Source organism: Mus caroli, chromosome 10 (genome assembly GCF_900094665.2).
Source record: "Mus caroli chromosome 10, CAROLI_EIJ_v1.1, whole genome shotgun sequence".
Taxonomy (NCBI): domain Eukaryota; kingdom Metazoa; phylum Chordata; class Mammalia; order Rodentia; family Muridae; genus Mus; species Mus caroli.
In genome coordinates this window covers 82322085-82339754 of record NC_034579.1, presented here as the reverse complement: position 1 = coordinate 82339754, position 17670 = coordinate 82322085, and the positions used below count along the sequence as shown (strand labels likewise).

The window sequence follows — 17670 nt, the reverse complement described above, 5'->3', positions numbered from 1 at the left end:
GAACTCACTCTGTAGACCAGGCTGGCCTCGAACTCAGAAATCCGCCTGCCTCTGCCTCCCGAGTGCTGGGATTAAAGGCGTGCGCCACCATGCCTGGCTACTCGGACCTTCTAAGGACACTTCATTACAAAGGATGATTTGATGACCCCACCTGGCCACCTGGGAGCGGCTCAGAAATGAATATCCTCAGCTTCTTCCCCAGACTTACAGATTTACAAATCTGCATTTCAGTGAGATTCTCAATGACCTCTATACCCAGGCATGGGGTTGGAGGAAGGGGCAGGCTCCAGCACTTTATCTAATTTCTTCTATGAATATTTATGGGGGACCCCCCAACCAAAGAAAAGATATTCTATTTCCCTTATGTTAAAAATTCTCAACCAGTACATATTCTTTGTATAAAATAATGAATTTCATTAGGATGTTTTCAGACATGGATGTCATATACTTTGATCATACATCTCCTCATTATCTGATCATCAACAGCAGCAACCCTTTGCCCCTTCTGCTGGTCCCCTTCTTTTGTTTTAAGATCTCGCTCTCTCTCTCTTTCTCTGTGTGTGTGTGTGTGCCATAGTATGCAGATGTCCATAGAAACCAGAAGAAAGTCTCTTAGATACCTGGCTGGATTTACAAGTAATTATGAGCCTGTTTAAGGAGGGGGCTTCCCTTCAGGATTCCTTGAAGCATACCTTGGAAGACATTTTAACACAGTACAATATGAACCCAGAAAAGCATCATAAAGTTTAAAAAAATGATTAAAGGATATAAACAAGACTGAAGACTAAGAACTGTGTCTAGAGGAGATTGGTCTCTTTAACCCTCAATTACTTTTGCAATTTCAGATAAAAAGTACAGTTGCCACATCTCTGGGGTTTTGTTGTGAAATTCTGCTTTTTTTTTTTTTTTCTCTCCCTGATCTTGAATAGAACACTAAGCATTTCGAGAGAGTAGAGCAAAGGTTTTTGTTGATTTATTACTGAATACTGCATAACTGTCTACCTACATAAAATGTGACCTTTAGGATCTCAAAGTACAAAACTGTCAGGACAGGACAAAGTAAATGTAATAAAAAAGCAAGTGTTTATGGGGCCAGATAGTCGCTTCGGCCTTTAAGAGCACTTGTTCTTGCAGAAGATCTGGTTCAGCTCCTAACACTCACGTGGCAGCTTCCAGCTACATGTCCAATACCAGGGGATCCGACAGCAGCTCCTGGCCTCCTGGGGAATGAGGCACGTGCATGGGCCACACACAGTATGCAGGCAAGCACTCAGATTCATAAAGGAAAAACAAAATATTAAAAAACAAACAAGTGACTTTTGGGATAGCATTGGAAATGTAATTGAGGAAAATACGTAATAAAAAACAAACAAACAAACAAACAAGTGTTTACACAACAGGAGGCCTGCGATCATTAAAAAAAATACAGAATTGTGAACAGCATATCTTGCAAGTCTAGCTAGAAGAATCCTTTTAAAGTCATTATCATTTCAATTGTGTATATTTACTGGATATGATGTGAAATTCTGATACATGTCATACCATGTGCAGATTGGGGACCATTATCATTTCAATTGTGTATATTTACTAGATATGATGTGAAAGTCTGATACATGTAAACATACCAAGAAGCAGATTGGGGGCCAAGGAATGCATTGATGGAAACCATGGTTATTTTTTTTTTAACTCCCCAAACTGGTGAAAACTGGATTTTGAAGTTAAGGTACAACTGTACCTACCACGGTTGCATGAAACTATGTAGCATTTTTGGGAACTTTGGCTTAAACATGAAAGTTGTGGGAAAGCTGAAATGTGAGTACAAGTTATACAAAAGAAGGGAGAGCAAGGCCCTCTGCCCTGTGAGACGAGCAGCCATGGACTCCAGAGCTCACCCTTCTTCACTGCATTTTGGTGCTTCTTATCCAGGAAAATAAGTCTTTATGTCACCCTAAAAGTCAATTATAATGGTACAAATCTACACAATACATAGAAGCTGGGCTGTTCAATATTGGCAAAAATAAATCCCCATCTGAGGCTTTTACATGTAGAGTTTCCCTCACTGAAAACAACTGGGACAAGAAGTGTTTTGGGGTTTGGTGCTCTGCAGACTTCCGATTACCAGTGTATGTATAAAACGAGACATCTGGACCCTAGGAACCAAGCCTGAACAGAAAATCACTAATGTCTCATATACGCCTGACAAACAGTCTGAGGGCATGCTCATCCAGTTCTCCTCTTTTTGACTAGCATGTCTTATGACGTCACCTGTGGAATATCCCACCTGCACCCTTGCAGCATCAGGCTGCTGTACGTTTTGGATGTGGGTGCATTTCAGATTTCTAAAGTAGTAATGCTTAATTTGCACTTCATGTACTGCATTAGGTTGCATTCTGCAGTAATTGGGATTAAAGGCTCCAGGACAAGATTACAAAGCTTATAACCTAGCTCAATATTGTACTGGCTCCAGGTGTAACTGTGGGCAAAAATTTGAGCCTAGTTATGTTGAACCTGTAAAATGGAGGGAGCCATTAACATTATTAGACTTTTCCTGTTGTGTGCTATAATAATGACTAGCATTGGGAGATATGCTCATTTACTATGGAAGAAGAGAGGACAGAAAGATCAGATTGTAAGAGCCAGAGAGCAGGGAGGACTGGATAAGAGAGTCATGGGAATGACATGACAACTCTAACTCATGAACTCAAAGCAGCTGTGGTGGCCTCCATAAGACGTGCCCACAATCAAGCCAGTTACCATTCTAGAATGGAGGAAGAAAGGGTTCCCTGTTCCCCATCCCTGAGGAGCTAGGGACAGCTGAAGGTTTCAAGGAGAGGGAGAACCCGCTTTGCTTTCTGTAAGGAGGTGGCCTTTATCTAGTCAACTGACCAGGAGTCACCAGATCGAGTCCTCGCCATGCTTCCTTCCACATGCAGGACAAATTCAATTCATAAACTGGATTTGATGGGTTACAAAAACCAATAATAATAAAGAGGACATGAAGACAGGGAGGTTAGGAGATAGGGGTGGTCTTGGGAGGAATTGGGGAGAGGAATAAGGGGTTAATATGATCAAAGTATATTTATGAGATTTTCAAGGAATTAATACAATAGTATTTTTTTTAAATGGTGTATAAAAAAATCAGAACACATGCATGGCTCTCTAACATCCACTCCCTCACTTTTTAACAGTAGTAGAAATTAGTTGACCAGCCATTGGCCAGCTAAGGGCTTCATTTAGCTCTCCTTGCAAATAGGTGTCACACTCACATGACAGGGTTCTGTCAGAAATGAGGAATGAAACTTTGGATCACAGCCTCAAAGCCAGGAAGTTCAGCCCCCCTCCCTTCCCCTCCTCCTAGTTGTTTGGGAATTGTGGTCACCTGTTTTGGATCAGGACAAGGACAATACCCTGAAGGTAGCAGACAACAAAATGGAAGAAACCAGTGTCCCTCACACACTGAGGGTTTGCAGCCGCTCTCAATGATCTACCCAGACATGATGCTTGGGCAAAACGAACTTTGTCTCACTCAAGCCTTGTCTCACTCAAGCCTTGTACTTGACCTAGAAAGTAGCCTAAAGCAATCGTCGATACCTTCTGAGCATGCTGTATGCCCCTTTACAACAGCATGGCATTGGAAGAGGTCAAGTGTAATTGTTTGTAATCAGAGCTACGTAGGAGGCAGAGGCAATTAGTTCAAGGACAGTCTAGGCTATGCAGCGGGATTCTGTCTCAAAATCAAAGCAAACAAAGGACTGAAGATAAAGCTTAGCAGGGCCCAGCAAGGTGCTAGGTTCAAAGTCCAGGAGCAAGAGAAATAAAATACTAGGAATCTATAATGTAAGCGTTGTCAATTCCCCCCCCCCCCCCCCTCTGACTGGAGAGTGCTGGGATAAAGGCCTACAGTACATCACCTAGCTGTTATTTATTTTATTTTATTTTTCTTTGGTAAGAGGCCAGGTAATGAATATTCAAGACTTTGTAAGTCATCTTGCGCTATACAACGCCTCACCTCTGTGGGAAGAAACACAGCTATAGTCACAGAACTGAGATTTAAATTATATCAATTCTAACATCATAAATATTGTTCTTTGATTTTTTTCCCCAGTAATTAAAACATGTAAGACACATACTGCTGTAGTGTGCTGTGAGAATGAGATGGAAGGCCTGTCTTTTGAGCCAAAGGTTGCTAACCGTTCCTCAAAATAGGTGAGGGAGAGTGTATCCCATGACCTCTGTGGCTTAATCTAAGAATGCAGAAAGTAGTTTCCAGCTTGTCTGACGTGTTAGAAAGGTGTATACAGATCAGACCCATTACGTGTAGATCAAGTGGGCAGCCTACATCTGGTTAGGCAATAGAACATGCTTGTGACAGCCCCCAGACACCCCAAATGGGTGCATTGTGAAGTAAGGAGCTGGCGACCTTCCATTATGTGGCAATCAGACTTCTCCACTGAAGAAACTGTGAAACTGGCTTAGAATTTTCTCTGCTCCAAGGAAGGGCGTGTCTAAAAACAGCCACCACCCTGGGTGTCAAGTGGTCTGAAAAAACAGGCATTTGAGTTTCAAACATTCAGTTCCCCTTTGACGACAATATTTCTAAGATCTGGGGGTTTTGCTTGTTTGTTTTGAAACCTCGCCGTCTGATCCCGCAGTGAGGGGTAACTAAGTTAATATGCGGAGGGGTCTTTGTATATTCCCATGGTGCTTGAGTACTTTCTGATCAGTACATACATGGTGACCACTCCAGCTTTCAGTAGGCGACATTTTCTTGACTAAGAAGAGGCCGGAGCGGAGCCGGGCGTGGTGGCGCACGCCTTTAATCCCAGCACTCGGGAGGCAGAGGCAGGCGGATTTCTGAGTTCGAGGCCAGCCTGGTCTACAAAGTGAGNGGTCTACAAAGTGAGTGCCAGGACAGCCAGGGCTACACAGAGAAACCCTGTCTCGAAAAAACCAAAAAAAAAAAAAAAAAAAAAAAAGAAGAGGCCGGAGCATAGACACACTAGTCAGAGTTGTACCTACCACTCAGTAGAAAAAAAACCAGCTCAACCAGGATCCAGGCTAAAAGAAAGGTCACAGCCGCAGGGCCAGAGCTGCCCTCGACCTGAGTCTGAAAGCACAGGCTGCTTGACCCCTCCCAGGGCGTCCAGAGCCAAGCTCACCGAGGCCCCGCCCCGGTCCCGCCCCCAGCTTCGCCACCGCCCGCGAGCTCGCTGAGGCCCCACCCCCCGCGGCCGGGCCTTGCCCCGCCCCCGCGGCCCGGCCCCGCCCCCGCGGCCCGCTGCTAAGTGAGTCCCACCGGCGGAGCTGGCCCGGGCGCTGTGCCCTCGCTCGGCTCTCTCCGCCCCCCGCGCGGGCCGCGGGCTGCGCCGGGTCGCGGCGGGCCCCGCAGGCAGCCATGGCGGCGGGCGCCGGGGCCAGGCCGGCGCCGCGCTGGGTAAAGGCGCTAGGTGAGCCGCTCAGTGCCGCGCAGCTGCGGCGGCTGGAGGAGCACCGCTACACCGCGGTGGGAGAGTCGCTGTTCGAGCCGCCGCTGCAGCTTTACTGGACCTGGCTGCTCCAATGGATCCCGCTCTGGATGGCCCCCAACACCATCACCCTCATCGGCCTCGCCATCAACCTGGTCACCACACTAGTGCTCATCTTCTACTGCCCTACGGTCACGGAGGAGGTAGGGCTGGCCGCCCGACGGTACTGTTCCCTGGAGCCCCCCTTGGGCCTCCTTCGGAGACGGCGCCACTATAGGCGTCAGTGGAGCGGGGAGACCCTGCGTAGCGGAGCATCCTCTAGGTCTCGGAGGGAGGTGCGGACGCGACCAGACTGCTGTCCCCTGGCAGTGTTCATTTTCAGCCTCCCCGGGGGCTCCTAGAGACTGTCGCGCCACTACCCCAATCCTGTGACCATTCTGAGCTTCTTTGGGGGGGCAGGGGCGCTGTCAAGGTCACTCACTGCCCCAGCCCTTTCTGCCCATTTCATCCCTGGGGCCATGGGACCACCAGCCCATATTTCGCACACTGGAGATTAAACACCCACATCTCCATGCTAGCAGGACTTGTGGATGGGTTAGGTAAGGCCAAGTGCCCTTTAGCACTTTATAATTCTGTTTCTCAAAGGTGGTGCCTAGCGATCCTGAAATTACTGGTAGCACTGATCGAAGATAAGTTATTTCTGGATAAGATAAGCAACTTCCTTGTTGCTTCATTGGCTTTTTTCATGAAAAACAAACAGGATGTAGGTGACAGTCTACAATTATCTAGACTTTGAGATTATAAATACCAACATTTTATTAGTTGTAATTATATCCAACCTAAGTCTAAAGTAAGAATATTAAGTAACATGGGCTTTAGACAATAGTGGTCAGACGTGGTTCCTTGAGCTGAGTATAGAGAGCGTAAAAACAAGGGAGAGTGCCTTGAAACACTATATAGGATAACATTGCAGATTCCATGGCAGGCATTACTTTCTTTACGCTCCCTCCGTAATTACATGTAAAGATAGATCGTGCACAAACTCGAGAGTCGAGGTTGGATACCAGGAATACAATAGAAATAGCTCATGTTCTGCATCCATGCAAACACTTCTTTTTAAGGGCTTAGTGGAGCCTGCCCTTTAAAACATCTTGCCTGCCGACGACTGTGTTTGTCACGTGTACCTCCGCTGTCACTTGTTTTCATGTGATTTGGGGTTTCACTGGTTCCCTAACCCCCTGAAGCTCTCTGTATCAGGATGGAAGCATGGCAGGCCTGCAAGTGAAGGACTTGGCTCCCCATCATCCGCCACCATGGCACACCTAACCGATCTGTTTTCCCATTTTGAAAATAGAAATAATGTCTGCCAGGCCAATTTTACAGGGCAGCCGTGAGGACTGAAGGATACGTGCAGATAATTGTAGGGCCCTGCCCTTTACTCAACAAAGTAAAACTCTCTCTCTCTCTCTCTCAACCCATTAAAAATACACAGTTGGTAAACAGTGTTGTAACACATGCATAGTAAAATTTAGCTTTGATTTGGCTAACAGTCTGGGTGTTTCTGGCATTAGCTAATTAAGCTGTCAGCATGGATGTCATTCACCATCCATTTGTGGATGGAGCACTTAGGAGAACGAACGGATAAACAAGGCCTAAGGCCCTAGGGTGGAAGGGGACCTGTGGATGAGATACATTTGTGATTATCTTATAGGATTAGACTCATTTTTCAAAGAGGATGTGATAGGCCCTGAGAGATCACTTAAACACGTGAAAAGCCAGAGCGGCCCAAGTAAAGGGGCTATGGGGTAGATGGAAGATAACTATGCGAGTTTGTAAAGTGCATGTCACTGGATCCTGTATTTGCCTCTAAGTGGCCTGAGTAAGAAGAGGAACAACATTGTAGGATCCACATAAGATGTAGCTACTAACGTGTTCTAAGACTAGTTTCTGGGTATTTTGCTTTAATAAGTGACATGGCTCCATAAAATTCAGATCCAAGTTGATCCATCTGTGAAGGATACATTCTTTCTGTTGGATTTGTGGCATGTCTGAAACACTGGCGTTTGATATGATGCAACTATGTATGTGAAGGGCGTTCACATTTGTTGTGGGTTTTACCCTTATCAACCTGAGGAGGTTGGTGAGTTCCTGCGGTCTTGGAATTCCTTCTCGCCAGCCTGAAGTAACAGTGGCATATTTTCATAAGAGGAGATTGAAGTCCTCTGAGGTGAAGTGACTTTGACCTAGCTTGGAAGTTTTTGATTTTCAGACGTGAGGAGTCAGAGTGCCTTTTCACACACTGTATATATGCAGGCCGCCCTGGAGACTGAACCCCAGGGCCATCGACGTGATAGCCAAGCAAGCTCTGCCTGGGAGCTTTTAAATTTTATTTTTCATTTTGAGTAGGGCACACATAGTTGATGAGGCTGACCTGGAACTCAGTAACAACACGCTCATTTCTAGAACGTGATTGAGAGCGAAGGGAAGTGGATCCGAAAGGCTGCGGTTTATATTAAGTGTCTATAACAGTGCTCCAAAGTTCTTCGAAGAGCATCCTCTCTGTTTAGGGATCTTCCCTGTACTCCAGGTGAACAGTGTGCTCTGGCAGGGACCTTTCCTCTCATACTTTCCTCCTTCACGCATCCAGTTACCTACCTGTCTTTTAGTGTCCAGTTGTAGCTCTGTTTCCCCTAACACTACTACCCCATGAAGTTTTTTGTCTTCTAAGTCAAATCAGCCACTCACTATTCCGGACTCCCACAGTCCTAAGAGGGCAGTAACTACCAGCCACAGACTGTTTCCTGTCTATCAGGCACTGTTCAGAGCTGTTCTGTTATCTCTGTCGCCTTGTCTCATGAAGAAGATAGTTACTATCCCCCATTTAATAGATTCGGAAAGGGAAGAGCAATTATCTTCCAAGGGTTATAAGAGCTTTTAAGTGGGGAGACTACGATTTCAAACCAGAAAGCTGTGTTTCTGCTGCTGCAGACCGCTATAGCTCTCCAGTAGAAAGTCTCCCATTCCTTGTTGTTATGGGTGGTCTTACTGAGCAGGACAGCCCTACCAGATTTCAACTGACGACAATACAGTGTCTTGCTTAGTGTTTGCTAATCTGGTGTATGAGCAAATCGCACAGTGCAATCTTGAAATATGGCTTTCTCGGCTCCCAATTACTTTTAGTTGCTCTTGGACTAAATATTTGCCTGTTTGGTCTGAGCAGAAGCAAATGCTAGTAAATGGGTAGAAACCCCCCCCCCCCACACACACACACATGCACCTTGATGAAGGATTTACCGCTTTTGAGTATATGATCCTTCGGCTCCCATCCTTGGCTATCTCTTGCTGAAGTAGAATCATGGATTCTTAGGACATGAAAAGGTCCCAGAGCCTATTTAATGCACTTATTAAAAGTGTATGTCTGATAACTTGGTGATTCAAAGCTAATTCTAGCTTCAGGCTTCTAGCATTACCAGAATCAAATATCTTTGTTCCTGGCCAAAGAGGTACCAGTGTTTAGGAGAATAAGCGCTGGTAGAAAGGAGTCAGGTGTATGGGAAAGCCAGCCCTGAAGGATCTGGAAGAGCCGGTTCCTCGAAGCTTTTTCCTTGCTAGGGGAGTCTCCATGGAGAGGAGGCAGCAGTGAAGCTAGGGTTAGCAGTCTTGGCCAGCCAGGGGGTGTGTGCTCTCCAGAGCATTGTGACCAACTTGCACCTTTTCTTCCCAGTAGTTCCCAAGGAGGAGTGGTGTAAAAGCCATCTGGGTTCTGGCAATCTAAAGAAAGGGTTAGAAGTTAACATATAAGTGGGGCTTCTTGTTATCCAAAAGTTTATGGAGATGCAATGCGGGGTAGGGATCCCCAGCTTCAGTAGCGTTCTCTACTACAAAATACTTCTTTGCCTTTTTTGAGGGGAGGGCTAATATAAATTGTAGCATGATTTTCTTTTACCTATTTTCTTTGATATTCTCTCTCTACCTTTTTAAAAAAGATTTATTTATTTATTATATGTAAGTACACTGTAGCTGCCTTCAGACACTCCATAAGAGGGCATCAGATCTCATTACAGATGGTTGTGAGCCACCATATGGTTGCTGGGATTTGAACTCAGGACCTTCAGAAGAGCAGTCAGTGCTCTTAACGGCTGAGCCATCTTTCCAGCCCTCTCCCTACCTTCTTAATCTTAAATGTGTTTACATTTATGTTAGTGACTCTTTCGAGGGCACTATATATTCCCCTTCATATTTTTTTAACTAGGCTTAATTCTCTGAGATCTGTATTTCCTTTTAATCGCCTCTCTCTCTCTCTCTCTCTCTCTCTCTCTCTCTATCCATTCATTCGTTCGTTCGTTCTTTCAAACCAGCTTAGTACCTTGTCGAGCATCATTTGTTAAGGCAGGAGTCTTGTAATGGAGCTGCCTCTCTTACTAAAAGAAAAAATTAATTCCCGGCTGCCAGGAGGTGAAGGAAGTTTAAAAAGTAGGGAAGACGGGCTGGAGAGATGGCTCAGAGGTTAAGAGCACTCACGGTCTGCTCTTCCAGAGGTCCTGAGTTCAATTCCCAGCAACCACATGGTGGCTCACAACCATCAGTAATAAGATCTGCTGTCCTCTTCTGGTGTGTCTGAAGACAAACAACTACAATATACTCACATAAAATAAATAAATAAATAAATAAATCTTTAAAAAGAAAAAGTGTAGGGAAGACGGATGGAGCCAACTACGGCTCCGGATTGTGTTGCTCTCTGGGAGCAGAGGATTCCATACATTCTGCAGCTGAGGGGCTTCCATGCCTTATTACACCTTCCAGACGTGCCTGGAAGAGGCCTTTCAGGAGACAGCTTTCCTTTGTGATTGGTTTCCGTGGCTTGGTGACCGCACTCTAGTTAATTTCTAAGGAATATGCTTCTCCCATAGAAGTCTGACAGCGTGCGACATTGTGAGATATAGGAAGAGTCCTGCATTCTGCTCTTGCTTTGTTAGGCCGGGACACAGATGCTGACCCCTCTCATTGAGTTAGAGAACAGACCGTTTACTGAGCGGCTAGTACATTCCATGTACCAATAGTAGATTTGGGGTGGGAGTTTGCTTCCTCTTCTCCCCAGCTCCCCTTAGCATGTCAACAAGAACTCCAGAAGTTTATTTAAAACCAGCTCCCCAAGAGGGGGAAAGTAATCCAGGACTGTTCAAAACAAAGAGAATAAGAAAGGCCGCCTTTCAAAGGGCTTCTCCCATCTCAAGCAGACCCTCGGTCCTGGAGTGCCTGGCCGAGTGCCTTTGCAAGTATTGTATGAATGCCTTTGCCCTGCTCCTAGCTGCTGTATTTCACAGAAGTGAGTGTGCTCAACTCAGTGCTAGTGTGTAAACTGAGCTGAGGCCAGAAATCCAGGAGGAAACCAGTGAGCCCCTGGGGCTGTTCTATTTGGCCTAGGTCTTTCACCTACTCTGGGGGAAAATTGCCTTTGGGAACAAGGAAGTGCCCTGTTTGTCACAGGCTCCCAATAAACTGTGGGGTGTGGGGGTGGGGTGTGGTCAATTTCCACTGTTATTTCTCACAAGTCCTGCCCCCCCCCCCAGTCTTGGTTTTTGAAATATGATCTCTTACTGGGTTTAAGGGATCAATTAACCTAAGCTGGCTGACTAGTAAGCCCCGGGGGTTTCCTATCTCTGCCTCAGCAGCACAGGGATCATAAACTACTCCCCTGTCTTTTTATGTGGGTACAGAGGACTGAACCTCATGATATCTTGGCCAACTGATACCAGCTGTCTCCCCAGCCCACACTAAAGTCTTCACACCCCACAGACATATGGTATAAGTGAGAGAAGCTACAGGAGTGAAGGCTTTAGTTATTTCTAAGTTGTCTGTTTTCCTGGGCCGGGATAGCAGCCTACTGGAGACACTACAAGTTCTCCAGACTTCACACCGGACAGGGTGTGAAGCCACCTTGAGCAGCATTACGTTCTTGACACACTCAGCCTGTCTCTTCTCGATTCCTTCCTTCCTTAACATTCAGAAATGTGGTTTCCGTTTTCATGAGGATGTCAGCTGAAGTATGGATACTATTAAACTCTTACCAGCTGACATAATGGTGGCTCTGTGACTCCCCTTTGCATGTATGTCACCCTTGGCCATTTAAAGCAAAGAGATCTTTTTTTTTTAAGTATAAAAATTCAGAAAATAGAGAATGTATAGTTCTAGTGTTTCCTAAATGTCCATTTCAGAAGACTCTTGGGGTATTGCCTATTGTGGCGTGATTGGTTAATCTAACTCGATCAACAGGATTTAGGATCCTTGGGGTCTTTGGAGTGTGTCTGGGAATGTTTCCAGAGGGGTTAACTGAAGAATGGAGACTCTTAAATGTGGGTAAGCAGTGTTTCGTGGGCGCCTGGATAGAAAGGAGAATCAAAGTGAACACCAGCATGTGTGGCTCTGCTTCCTGGCCGTGGGGCACAGTGTGGCCAGAGTTCTCCTAACCCTCCTGCCGAGCCTTCCCACTGCACTGGATTATATCGCTGCCTAAACTACGAGCCCAAATGAATCCTTCTCCTCTGAATCTTTGTCGTACATTCTGCTACAACAAGAAAATTAACAGCTATGCAAAACTAGCGCCGAGGGTTTTTTAATAAACTTGTTCATATGGTTCACAGGCTTTTGAACTGCTTTATGGGAGGAATGTGGAAGAGGTTGGAGTTGTGGGCTAGAGAAGACCCAGAATGATGTAAACAGTGTATCGGGCTATTGTGGTGGGGGTTGCTAAGACCAAGAGAAGCACAGCATAGGCTTGGCTCAGGAGGTTTCAGAGAGGGAAAGAGGTTCTTTTAGAACCAGTCATGTAACTCTTCAGGAAACCATTGACTGCATCTACCAATGATCTAGAACTCTTGAGTGAGGCTCAGTCAAAAAGCAGTGGACTGAGTTGTTTGGTATAGCAAAGTTAGAGACAGAATGACATCCAGGCTGTGACATGGTCACTGTGACCTGCTGGCAGATCTGGAGTGAAAGAGCAAAGTGGGCACAAAGAGTAGCTGCAGTCCTTGCAAAGGCTTCTGACACTCTGCTGCAAGACAACCCGTCTTCAAGACAACTTCTGAAAGTCAGGTTACATAATCTAGAGTGGAAACATGTTTTGCAGTCAGTGTGACCTAGCACTTTGATTCAGAGGATGCAAAGGCTGTTGTCCAGAAAGTCCGTGCTTGCAAGTCTAAATCCTAAGTGAAGTTTGTCCAGTAAGCAGATGTGCTAGTGTTGCTCAGCATCTGTCCTGTCTCCTCCTTCCTATTCCTCCCACATTGAAAGATGCCCAGGAGGATTAGTAGTAATTGATCTCTGCTCACAGTTACTTTTAACATAGGCATTCTCTCTCTCTCTCTCTCTCTCTCCCCCTCATCTCTCAGTGTTTAACTTCCCCCCACATGACTTGAATTCTGATAAGAATTTTGTAATATAGATTTAGCTTTAGCTTTATGATAAGGGTGTCTGATTAGGAAAGAGTGCTGCCTTCTTGGGTTCCTGGAGTCTTAGTTCTCTGTACTTTAGTCTCTGACATGTCTTACGAACAGTGTGGAAGCTTCTGGGGCCTCCTGTTTGAGGATCCACTGCTGTACGCTGAACCTGCTTGGGACCATGCACAGCCAGTGACAGCAATCACCCAGTTACTCTACAACCCAGGGCCCTTGTCCTTAGGAAAGTCCTTGTCTACCTCAGTTCCTCCTTTTGTCTTCCTGTTTCTCCAGCAGTAGGCTTTTAAAGAGCCTCGTTCTGGGAGGCTCAGTGTGGCCTGCTATGGAAGGCCTTACAGGCATCGACAACCCCCTCCCCCCTCTCTCACAGCCCTTACTGTGTATTGATGAGAGGTGGTATGCCCTCACTAAGTCAAGTCATCTGGTTGGGAAGTCATTTTCTTCCTGGCTGACGTCCCACAGACGAGTCCATCCCTTCCGTCCAAGCCTGTGTATGTGAGACTTCTTAGTTTTTCTCTTTGCTGGCTTCTGCTTTGTACGCACCACGTATGGGATTTAAAGTGCCAGCCTCAGACACAGAAGCGGCTCAAGTGCTTATAGTTCAACAGTCTGGTCTTCTCCCTAATGCTTTTCCAGAACCTAAATGGCACATGAAGCTACTAGTTAATACTCATTGTTAAGTACAACTGGAAGCCAAGAGAAGTCTTCTTTAAGTTTTGTTTGTTTGTTTTCTGATCAAGCAGCCTGAGTGTACTTTTCTTCAGGATTCTTAATGTACTAGTATCTGGGTATTTGTGAGGTTTCTTTCTCTATGAAACTCAGAGAACAAACAGCTGATTTCCTACCCTCTGGCTTCTGTGTAGGAAAAAGGTTTTCATTTCTCTTGTTTTTACCTAGATATATTGAATATTAAAATACCTTTTGGTTTACACTGGTTGATTATTTCTGTCTCCTTTCTTTGTGAACTCCTTCCAATAAATAAAATAAAATGAAAAAATTAAACTGATTTTCTTCAAATTAAAAAAAAAATTACAAACCAGAAGAGTAGCAGTAGACCTCTCAAATTCTCATATTAAGCACGGCTTGTCCTTTCTAGATCATCGTTTATCTTATGAAAGTGATCATCACTGCTAAGCCATTGCTTATACGTGAGAGAAGGAAAAATACCATTTTAAGAGAAACCAAGTAGAGTATCTTCATGATTCCATACCCAGTCCTTCATGGCTAAGTCATCACAGTACTGCAGAGTTCCTGTCATGTTACCATCGAGGACATCTGATATGTGGTTTTAAAGATCTAAGGAGAGGTTTGAGGTGGAAGGCCTTTTGCCATTTGTCCATTGACAGGCTGGAGAGGTGATGAAGAGCATGCATTTCACTTCCAGAGGACTCAAGTTCAAGTCCCGGTGCCCAGGTCAGGTAGCTCACTGCCACCAAGAGCTCCACCTCCAGGAGATTAGATACCTCTGGCTCTCAGAGACACATGTGCCATATGCTCACACGGACACACAGACACATGACTAAAAATAAATAAAATGAACTAAGAGGCCAATTGACTATTTATTTAAAGAAACAATAAGCTAAATGGACTCACGTATTCTTTGCCTTGACTAAATTCCCTCTTCACTGACTAGAGGATTCTAGAGCTGTGCCTTGAGGACGCAAAGGACTTGCCCCAAGTCCTCTGATGGGGCACAGCCATCTTCCCTCCCACATTGTTAATTTGGCAGTGTCCATTGAGTGTATGCTCCGTTAATCCCTGTGCTGGGTGGGGGTGGAGGTGGGGAGTGTAGAGGTGTGGCTGAAAGACATGCCCGCCATCGCTCAGCATATTCACTCTGATACTTCTGACCAGTTCAGACCAGAAATGAAATAGTGTGTGTGTGTGTGTGTGTGTGTGTGTGTGTGTGTGTGAGAGAGAGAGAGAGAGAGAGAGAGAAGCAGGGAGACATTTGGAGCACTGGTCTGAAGAACTTTGATTAGAGATAGAAACCCCAAGGAGTGGGTGGTGTGGCAGGGACCTACCACCTCCTCTTCCCCTGCCCACCTCCTCCCCTTGCCCTGCTGCCACGCCCCTCCCTACCACTCCCTTTTTCTTTAATGTGCAAGTGAAGAGTAAGGCTTTAAGTGCACGTGTCTTTCTGGCCAGGCAGCAGCTTCATTTATTCGTGTGCCCATAAAATCATTAGTGTCTTATTTCTTTGGAAGCCCAGAGAGCACTGAGATATTTTAGAATCATAATCTAGTGACTATATGTGGTGAAATTTCCCACTTGTATACAGGGCTTTTCAGTGCTGGATCCTTCCATAGAATTTATTGCCAGAAGCCTGCCATGGGGGTTGTGGGGGGAGGGGGCGTAAATAATTAAAGAAAATAGAGGGTAGCAAGAAAAATGGCATTGTCCGTCCTTTTAGATGCCTTAACAACGCATAACACGGGCGAGAGGGTCCTGATGAACAGAGCCGGTCTTTGTAAACCCTCCCAAGATCTTTTTAAATTCAGAAGGGTTTTTGTTCCTCATTTTTATGCATTTGAGATGGTTTCTCAGTTGTTCCCCGACCCAGGCTGTCTCACAGTACACGTGACAGCTCAGTGTTCGCTTCTATCACTTGACACCGGTTGCTGCTCTTTAAGAGTACTTCTGTCGTCTACTGCTTTTCTTGTAAGTAAAAGTGACTAAGAATCCTTTTAAATAAATAATTCTCGGTATAGCACACTCAAGGTCAGCCTGTGAGTACCCGGGCCAGTCGGGAATGTAGAGAGACCCAGTCTTGAAGGCACCCTTAAAAATGTAAAAGCAAAATAACCAGCAGTGTGACCACTGGTGTTAGCATCTAATAGGAGCACATTATGAATGTTTTATATAGTTTATCCAGAGCAAAGGTCTGTTTACTAAGTAGGAAGAGTGAGGAGTAGGTGTTTGGGTTGCTTGGCTGTTTGTAGAATCATCGTAAAACATGCACAGGTTGATATTTAAAATGTATTTTTGCCTCCCCCCCACCTCAGTCCTAGCGCTTGGAAGGCAGAGGCAGGATGGTTGCTATGAGTTCAAAGCTAGCCTGAATACACAGTGAGACCTTGTCTCAAAAACAAAGAGTCAGAGGTTAAATGACTTGCCCAACCAAGGTCGCATGATCCTTACATGGCAGAGCCAGGAAATCAGATGCTCATCGAACTTTAAGAACCTAGTTTTTTTTTTTTTTTTTTTTTTTTTAACAGTTTTGCTTCCTTTTTTTTCTTTCTTTCTTTCTTTCTTTCTTGCTTGCTTGCTTGCTTGCTTGCTTGCTTGCTTGCTTTCTCTCTCCTCCTCCTCCTCCTCTTCCTCCTCCTCCTCCTCTTCCTCCTCCTCCTCTTCTTCTTCTTCTTCTTCTTCTTCTTCTTCTTCTTCTTCTTCTTCTTCTTCTTCTTCTTCTTCTTCTTCTCTTCCTCCTCCTTCTCCTTTCTCCTTTTCCTCCTCCTCTTTGTCCTCCTCCTCTTCTCCTTTTCCTACAGTTCTAGGCTGCAAGTGACTTGAATTTTAAAATTTCCCCTGATGGCTCAAGAACACTTGGTTGCCAGCTGGTGGGCCTTTGAGAGATCTCACTTCAGAAAGCATTACTCGGGGGCTGGTGAGATGGCTCAGTGGGTAAGAGCACCCGACTGCTCTTCCAAAGGTCCAGAGTTCAAATCCCAGCAACCACATGGTGGCTAACAACCATCCGTAACAAGATCTGGCGCCCTCTTCTGGAGTGTCTGAAGACAGCTACAGTGTACTTATATATAATAAATAAATAAATCTTTAAAAAAAAAAAAAAAAAAGAAAGCATTACTCATCCTGAGGGGAGGGTTGCAAAGTGAGCCTAAGGGGAAGGAGGAGCCAGTGGGTGTGTCCCTGAACACTTCATCCTTCTGCACCTCCTACTGGATCAGTGGTCAGCTGCTTTGATCTACCACGAGCTACCTGCTGGTGGTATTCCCCCCACCCCCAAGACCAGAAACAATGGAACCAAGCTACTGTGGACAGAAACCTCCAAAACCACTGGCCAACATAACCCTGCTGTACATTTATCTGAAAAATGAGTACACCATAACCAGAGGTCTCTTCCTCTGTCCTGTCTATGTGCCACCATATGGAATGTCTTTTTCTTTAGGTTTTCAAATGCTTTGGTCACAGTGTTACGGTTGTTCCTCCTCTTCCTCCTCTTCTTCTGCCTATTATTGTTTGCCTAGGTGGAGTGTGGACACGTGTGTGCGTGTGCATGGGCACGCACAGGAGAATGAAATAGAATCTTGCAATATTGCCTAGGCTAGCCTAGAGCTTTTGGGCTGGTGAGATGGCTCAGTGGGTAAGAGCACCCGACTGCTCTTCCGAAGGTCTGGAGTTCAAATCCCAGCAACCACATGGTGGCTCACAACCATCTCCGTTACGAGATCTGACTCCCTCTTCTGGAGTGTCTGAAGACAGCAACAATGCACTTACATATAATCAATCAATCAATCAATCAATAAATAAGCCTAGAGCTTTCGATGAACCTTGAACCCATGACCCTCCTGTCTTAGCATCTTGAGTGCTGCCTTGGTTAGTTTTAAGTTCATAAGATGAGGAGATATTTCAGCCATTGTTTTTCGCCGTGTTTATCTCGCCTATCCCTCTTCTTTCTGAAGTACACACATGCATGTGCTTTTTTTGTTCTCCCAGGGGCAGGTCTGTGCCAAGTCTGGGTACTTCTAGTCTCTTACCTGTGCAGTGTTTTGGATAACTTTCACTTAGTC

General features: G+C 45.4%; 1 protein-coding gene across 3 annotated transcripts in view; it reads left to right on the top strand.

Annotated features, from left to right (window-relative positions):
- Positions 1-5287: 5287 nt before the first annotated feature.
- The window catches only part of Chpt1 (choline phosphotransferase 1), a 30191-nt gene continuing 17808 nt past the window's right edge, over positions 5288-17670 (top strand). For 2 of the 3 annotated variants that reach the window (XR_002378902.2, XM_021174026.2), the window contains exon 1: positions 5288-5668. Coding sequence is in view for 2 of the 3 variants with exons in the window: in XM_021174026.2 (XP_021029685.1) it covers positions 5396-5668 (273 nt within the window). In the remaining variant the exon portion in view is untranslated. The remainder of the gene's footprint in view (positions 5669-17670) is intronic. The other variant, XM_029482493.1, reaches the window with a different exon arrangement.